General features: G+C 41.1%; 1 protein-coding gene across 1 annotated transcript; it reads left to right on the top strand.

Annotated features, from left to right (window-relative positions):
• The first annotated feature begins 5,093 nt into the window (after nucleotides 1-5,093).
• On the top strand, nucleotides 5,094-6,107 carry LOC137938216 (uncharacterized mitochondrial protein AtMg00810-like). The gene has a single exon (XM_068783206.1). The coding sequence runs from the start codon at nucleotides 5,094-5,096 to the stop codon at nucleotides 6,105-6,107; it is 1,014 nt and encodes a 337-aa protein (XP_068639307.1).
• Nucleotides 6,108-8,037: the final 1,930 nt, after the last annotated feature.

Genomic DNA, 8,037 nt, shown 5'->3' with positions numbered 1-8,037 from the left:
GACTCATTCTCATAAAATTAAGAATACAAAACCTTGAGCAGAATGGAGTGTCAAGTTGTCTTGAAGCACCTATGAGAAACTTGAAGACTTGAAGAACTAGGGTCAATTTACTTGGATAAATGTTAAGAACTCTAGCCATGTAAGAGCACAGTCAATCAAATTTCAATCCTAAGGTACTCAAGAGCATTGAAACTTTAGGCATTAAATTTTCTAAAACCATGAATAATTCACTTGTTAAAACCCTTAGTCTAGTCTATATCATTTGTTGGAAGACAAGAAGGGTAGTGGCATCTATGTAATGTTTACTTTCTTTAGTCTTTATTTCCAGCCCTTAGATTAAAGGGTATTTATGTAACATGTCATCCTTTAAAGTGATTATATAAAGAACAAGGGAGGAGGATAAGGGTATCACTTCAAACCCTAATTCCTCAAGCCCTTCTTCACACCTTGAGCTCTCCTTTGCTTCTCTCTTCTCCTCTCATTTTCTTCTCAAACTTCTCACCTAACAATTCACTTGTTCTTCCACCTCACCTCACCTCACTTTCACACAAAACCTATTTTTGTTTGGTTTACTAAAGGCTATATAGACAGACTTTGGTGGATAGTTACTTTGCCTCAAATCAGATGAGTATTATCCTTCAATGTGTGTTTTTTTTTTTTTTTTTTTTAATCACTAAGGCTCAGAGTACACAATAGGATATTGTATGATTCAATCCTTCATGCTTTTCTATGATTATGTATGAGAAAAATCAATCTTTTACCTATCAATGCATGCATTGAGTAGTAATACTAGTGTTATCGTATATAAGGGACGAGATTGTAAATATGTATTTCTAAGGGTATTATTGTAATTTAATTTTAAAATCTCTATACCTATGTATCGAACAGAAAATTAGGGATCCTTCTTCTATCTCTCGTTTCGGAAAATAAAACTAAGTTTCGGAAATTCTGTCATGGTATCAGAGCTTCGTTCTGCGTCCTGATTTTTTGTTTTTTCGAGCTTTTTTGGCGCCTACGGCGGTCTCGGTTTGGTGGTGGTGAAATCGGCTCGGCGTTGTGCTCTCAGAGGTGAGTTATCTTTCCCTCTTTCTCGGTTCTCAATTTGTAGTGGATTTCGGAGGGTCTTGTGGGTTTTATTTTGGATTTCGAAGGTTCCTCTTTCGGATTTAGCAGATTTTGGCAGCTCCTCTCTCGGGCATTTCATTTTTTGGTGTTCGACGGGACCATCTTCGTTTTTGGTATTGGACGGTTCGTTTTTGGTATTCAACAGGGTCATTGGCTTCGTTTTTGGTGTGCGATGAGAGCAAAGGTCCACTCCACGACGATTTTTTTGCTCGGTACACGTGTTGCAGTGTCTGCCATGACCCTTTCTACCGCTGTAGCCACGAAGGAGTGGTTCATATTCAAGTAGGTGCGTACAGTTGCTAGAAACCTTTCATTGCTGGGTTTTGTAGCACATCTCATAGTTTGTGCCCAAGCTCGCAGGGGCATCATGTCATCTGATAAGGTACACCAGTTCCCTATCCGTTTCACAGGTAAAAATTACAATGCTTGGGAATTTCAATTTCGTTTATTTGTTATGGGAAAAGAGTTATGGGGTTATATAGATGGGACTGATCTCGCACCTCGGGAGGCCGAGGATATGTCCAAGTGGACAGTCAAGGATGCTAGGGTCATGACATGGATCCTTGGCTCCGTTGAGCCTCACTTTGTTCTCAATTTGCGGCCTTATAGAACTGCGGTTGACATGTGGAGTTATCTCACCCAAGTTTATCATCAAGACAACTCGGCTCGTCGTTTTCAATTGGAGTATGAGATGACTCATTTCACACAAGGCAGTCTATCCATTGAGGAATATTTTTCAGGTTTTCAAAACCTTTGGGCTGACTACGCAGACATTGTTCATTCTACTATTCCTGTTATAACTCTCTCTGTTATTCAAGCAGTGCATGAAACAAGCAAGAGAGATCAATTCTTGATGAAGCTTCGTTCCGATTATGACATTGCACGGTTTAATCTGATGAATCGTCATCCTGTCCCCTCTTTAGTTGCTTGTTTCAGTGAACTCCTCTGTGAGAAGCAGCGTCTAGCCACTCAGGCTGGCATCAAACATCGGGCTAACGTTAGTGCCCCTGTCACTGTGGCTTATGCAACCCAGGCGAGGAATAAGGGACCAGACATGCGTGTTGTTCAGTGCTATTATTGTAAAGCTTTTGGTCATGTTTCTCGGGATTGCCCTAGAAAGTTTTGTAGCTACTGAAGGAAACCCGGTCATATCATCACTACTTGCTCCATTTGACCTGCGCGGAGGCCGAATACTGCTTATCATGCCTACGCTGGTGCCTCTAGTTCTACGACATTGCTTGCTGCCTCGTCGGTTGTTCCTCTTGCATTGTCTGCTGCCTCGCCGGTTGTTCTTGCTGCACCTACAACTTCCACCCCACCGACCACACCCACTCCTGAGATGGTACAACAGATGATCATTTCTGCTTTCTCTACTTTTGGGCTCTCAGGTAATCCTAATGTTTCTTCTAAGCCTTGGTATTTTGACTCTGGAGCTTCTAATCACATGACCAATACTGTTGTTTTTCTTTCCAATGTCTGCAATTATGATGGCCATTGATAAGTGCCAGATTTTGACATGAGAACTAGGTTAATTATAATTGAATAACTCTTATAATTGTGTTATAGGTGGTTATTTATCGGTTTTCACATGAAACGTGCGTTTATTGAATTTGGCATTAATCACTACTTATATTGCATATTTTTCTCTCCTGAATTATATTTCATTGCTTTTAGGGTTTATTTCTTCCTGAAATGATTTTTATGGATTTAATTATGGAATTTCAGGAGAATTTTGTGTGGAGAAGAAGATATTTACAGAAATGTCATTAGTGGGGGATGTGATTTTTAGGGCAAAATCGTATTGAAAAGGGAGGAGGACAACTCGACAAAGGGATGAGGAGCCGCCGACAGAAAGGAGAGGAGAGCTCGAGAGAGTCTCCCTCCAGCCGCCGACCGTTCGTCACCGTCGTCCACCACCATCCGGCAACCGAGGAGAGCTTGAGAGAGTCTCCGTCACGGCGAGTTCGACGCTGCCATTTTATACTTGCCAGGCCGAGAGGTGACCCGAGAGGGCTCCTCTGGCACCGATTTTGCATTTCCAACCATTTTCGGAGCTATTCCGACTTTGACCAAAACTCGAGAGAACCGGTCAGAGAACTTCGGCTCCATTCCGTCATCCGCCGCACCACCTCCATCCGTGGGTTTCTATCCTTCTTCGTTGTCGTCGTCTCTACCTCTGGCCACTCGCTCTTGAAACCCGAAGCCATCAATTTCTGGAAATTGCAGCACCCGTGAGAACGAGCCCTTGCTGCCCGAGCGAGAGGAAGGAGAAGGGGAGTAATCCATCATTTTTTTTATCTTTCCTCTTGTTTAACTGATGTTTTTGTGTCTCCTGACCTCTCCAGAAATCTTATTTCTGTTGGTCAATTGGTCGATAATAATTGCAATATCCATTTCTCTCGATCTGGTTGTGTTGTGTAGGATCAAGTGTCCGGGACGATAATCGCGAAGGGGCCTAAAGTGGAACGAATCTTTCCTCTTTATCCTAGTTTTCCTTTCCTTTCCTTTGCCTGTCATGTTGTTAATTTTGGACCTAAGATGTGGCATAAACGTCTAGGCCACCCCAACTTTGATGTACTTCAAAAATTATTTAATCCAGGTGTTTTGGGACATAAAGTGTGTTCTTCTCTTGATCTTTCTTTTGAATGTCCGTCATGCAAACTTGGCAAAAGTAAAGTTTTACTTTTTCCTCATAATGCCTCTCATGCTTTACAATGTTTTGATCTTATTCATACTGATGTTTAGGGAATTGCTCCTGTTGTTTCTCATGTGCATTACAAGTACTTTGTCACCTTTATTGATGACTGTAGTTGGTTTACTTGGGTTTACTTTCTACGGGCTAAGGCTGACGTTTTTTTAGCATTCAAGCATTTTCTTGCGCTTCTAGAGACTCAATTCTCTGCCATAATCAAGATCTTGCGCTCTGATTCTGGCGGCGAATACATGTCTCATGAGTTTCAAGACTTTCTTCAAAGCACAGGGATAGTCTCTCAGCGCTCCTGTCCTTCGACACCACAACAAAATGGTGTTGCTGAGAGGAAAAATCGTCATCTTCTTGATGTGGTCCGAACCCTTTTACTTGAATCCTCTATTCCTTCTCGTTTTTTGTGTGAAGCTCTTTCTACTTCGGTTCATTTGATCAATCGTTTACCTTCTCCTACATTACATCATGTTTCTCCCTTATTTAAGTTGTTTGGCCGTTCTACTTCATATTATGCTCTTCGAACATTTGGTTGTGTTTGTTTTGTGCATCTTCTTGCTCATGAACGACATAAACTTACAACCCAATCAGTTAAATGTGCTTTTCTTGGTTATGCGATCCCTCTAAAGGGTTATGTTTGTTATGATCCACTTGCTCGTCGTCTACGTGTTTCTCGGAATGTGGTTTTCTTTGAAAATCAATATTTTTTTCCATCTCATGTTGTGTAACCATCAACCACTTTATCTCTTCTAACTTGCTTTGATGGTTCGCCGCCAGTTGTGGAACGGTTCAAACCTGGTTTTGTGTATGGCAGACGTAGTGGCCATGAGCTTGGTTCTACTTCCTCTGTGCCCCCTCCCGATCTTGTCGTGGCGCCTGATCCTCCTCCTGCTCCAGCTTCCACTGCTCTTCGCTGGTCTACTCGCCCTTCTCGGCCTCCTCATTGGTATGGTTTCTCCTCCACTGTATCTACTATCGCTACTTTATCCTCTATTTCCATTCCCACTTATTACAAACAGACTATGGCACATGAGTTTTGGCAGCATGCAATGCAAACAGAACTTCAAGCACTTGAGGAGAATCACACTTGGGATATTGTTCCTTGCCCTCCTCCGATTAAATCTCTTGGCAGTAAATGGGTTTTTTCTGTTAAACTTCACTCTGATGGCTCTTTGGATCGGTACAAAGCTCACCTAGTAGCTCTGAGCAAAAAAAAAAAAAAGAATATGGTATTGACTAAGAGGAGACATTTGCATCGGTTGCCAAGATGACCACGGTCCGTACTATATTCGCAATTGCAGCCTCTCAGTCCTGGCCGCTGCATCAGATGGATGTGAAGAATGCATTTCTCCACAGTGACCTCCAGGAAGATGTATACATGAAGCTCCCCTCAGGTATGCCTAGCTCCTCTCCTGATCAGGTTTGCAAGCTTTGTCGTCCTCTGTATGGGCTTAAGCAAGCCCGCTGGGCTTGGTTTGAGAAATTTCGTGGCACCCTGATTCTCCACCGGTTTACACAGAGTCAGTATGATTCATCTCTATTCTATCATAAGTCTACCGCGGGCATGGTCATTCTCCTGGTTTATGTGGATGCCATCATTATTACTGGCACTGACTCTAGACTGCTTACCAAGCTGCAACAGGTGTTACATGCCACTTTCCATTTGAAAGCTCTTGGTCATCTCACGTATTTCTTAGGCCTAGAAGTCCATCATCTGGCCACTAGTATTTTCTTAAACCAGCATAAGTATCTTCAAGATATTATTACCTTGGTTGGTTTGGAGGACACTTCTTCTATTGATACTCCTATGGAGGTAAATGTCAAGTACAAGAAAGATGAAGGGGACCTTCTAGATGACCCTACTATCTATCAGCGCTTGGTTGGGAGTCTCATCTACTTGACCACTACTTGCCCCGACATCTCCTATGCCATTCATCAGGTCAGTCAGTTTATGTCCTCTCCTCGTCATCTCCATATTGCTGCCGTTCGACGTATCATCCGCTATCTTCAAGGTTCTCCTACTCGTGGGTTATTCTTTCCTACAAGCTCCTCTCTTCAACTTGTTGGTTATAGTGATGCTGATTGGGCTGGGTGTTCGGATACCCGTCGCTCTACTACGGCTTGGTGTATGTTTTTAGGTAGTGCCTTAATTTCTTGGCGATGTAAGAAACAAGATCTTGTTTCTAACTCTTCTACTGAAGCTGAGTATCGTGCCATGTCTACTGCTTGTTCTGAGATTGTATGGCTACGCGGTCTTCTTGCGGAGTTTGAGTTCCCTTAGACTACTTCTACCCCTCTTCATGCTAACAACACTAGTGCTATTCAGATTGCCACCAACCCTGTTTTCCATGAACGCACCAAGCATATTGAGGTTGATTGTCATTCTATCTGCGATAGCTTGGATAGTCGGGTGATCTCTCTTCCTTACATTTCTTCAGATCTTCAAGTGGCCGATGTCTTCACTAAACCATTGACTCGACAGCAACATCAATTTTTGGTTGGCAAATTGTTGTTGGTTGATTTACCAGTATCAATTTGAGGGGGGATGTTATCGTATATAAGGGACGAGATTGTAAATATGTATTTATAAGGGTATTATTGTAATTTTTATTTTAAATCTCTATACCTATGTATCGAACAGAAAATCAGGGATCCTTCTTCTATCTCTCGTTTTGGAAAATAAAACTAAGTTTCGGAAATTCTGTCAACAAGTACTTGTTGTTTTTTCTCTCCCATGAACTAAAGGTCAAGCCGATCTCTTTACTGAATCTATAAATGCTGAAACTCGTCTTGAACAACATCTGATTCAAGTCGGAAAGATCAGCTAAGTTTCTGCTATTAGTATTGAGAAGATAACCTTCCATCACGCGTGGCAGAAAAACAACAAATAAGATCGGTTAAATAAGCTTTGTTTGGTTGAAACCTTCATAGTTGATGCTCAAATTCATAAAGGACCTCTAAAGTGTTCTAGAAAATCATTTGCTAGGAGAAAGGAAATTGGGTTATGGAAAATCAGAAGCATTGAAGTTTCAGTTGGACTCGAACTGGTCAAGAGTCTGTATAGTTTTTTGACTTCCTCTCGAGTAGAGTTTGTATCAGATTAGGAAACTCTCTCTCAAGCTGGTTGATATCTTGCGTGGTGTTCTTGGTGCATATGGACACTTGACAAGAGGTATTAAGGTCGATATATATATCTTTCAGACTCCCTGTTGCTGTAGAATACAACAGCAAAGAGACCTCTGAGTTCTGTGGTCTCTCCTTGCTGCTCTCAATTTCAGCATAGCTGAGGCCTTACTTCTCCTCTCAAGTTCTTCTTGAAAAAGAACTCTAAACTGATATTCAGATAAGAGGAGAATAGTGAACGTGTTACTAGAAGGAAAGTGAGGTTAATTAAGGTTTTTCATCTCTGATAATACTGGATTAAAGTTGGTGATCGATAGCTTCTTGCTCATCTTTGTATGACCCATTCTACTTGATAGATTTTTCTGAAGTGCTGCATATTTTTGAGAAAGTCTTTTTTTCCTGGTATTCTACCTTTAAAGTCCTCATTTTGGCTGGGTTAGGAATACTTACTCTTGGCTGAAGAAACTTTTTCAAGTATGTTTGGTAAGAGTGATTTACTCAAGATTACTATTGTTCCACTTGAAGGGTTATCAAATTATTTCAACTGGTCACAATTTGTTAAGTGGTATCTGATTACCCGAGATTTATTTGAGCATCTGATTAAGCCTCCCCCAATTGTTGATGAAGAGGATATTATGTCTAGAAAATAGCTTAAATAGGACATACTAGTTATTAGATGGTTGATTAATAGCATGGAAGAAAGTCTAGAAAATAATGTGGTCCACCTTCAAACAACAAAACTTCTTTAGGACACTTGTGCAAAGCTTTATTCTAGCGCTAACAATTTATAAAAGTTATACAATGTTTTTCATGCAATGTATAATACTAGATATGGGGAGATTTTCCATCATTATTTTGCCAAATTTTGAGGCCTTATGCAGGAATGAAACTTTTGCAACCATACTATTGATACTGTGGTTCAAGAAAAGCAATGAGAAGCATTAGTGGCTGCCATATGCTTTGCAAACATGAAACCATATCTTGAAGTAGCTAAGACTCAATTTCTTAGCTTTGTAGCATTGTCCTCATTTGATGACATATGTGCCTCAAGGAAAACCAAAATGGATGCTAACCAAGCTTCTGCTAGT

This window comes from Aristolochia californica, unplaced genomic scaffold (assembly GCF_029961685.1).
Source record: "Aristolochia californica isolate CCGP_79_NKW_82.1479 unplaced genomic scaffold, dmAriCali1.0.hap1 SCAF_8, whole genome shotgun sequence".
NCBI lineage: Eukaryota > Viridiplantae > Streptophyta > Magnoliopsida > Piperales > Aristolochiaceae > Aristolochia > Aristolochia californica.
Note: the sequence above shows the minus strand (reverse complement) of the source record. Positions and strands in the feature narration are given on the sequence as shown.

Bases quoted from the DNA above. Each gene is read 5' to 3' on its own strand.
- LOC137938216 (XM_068783206.1), top strand. From the start codon at position 5,094: ATGACCACGGTCCGTACTATATTCGCAATTGCAGCCTCTCAGTCCTGG.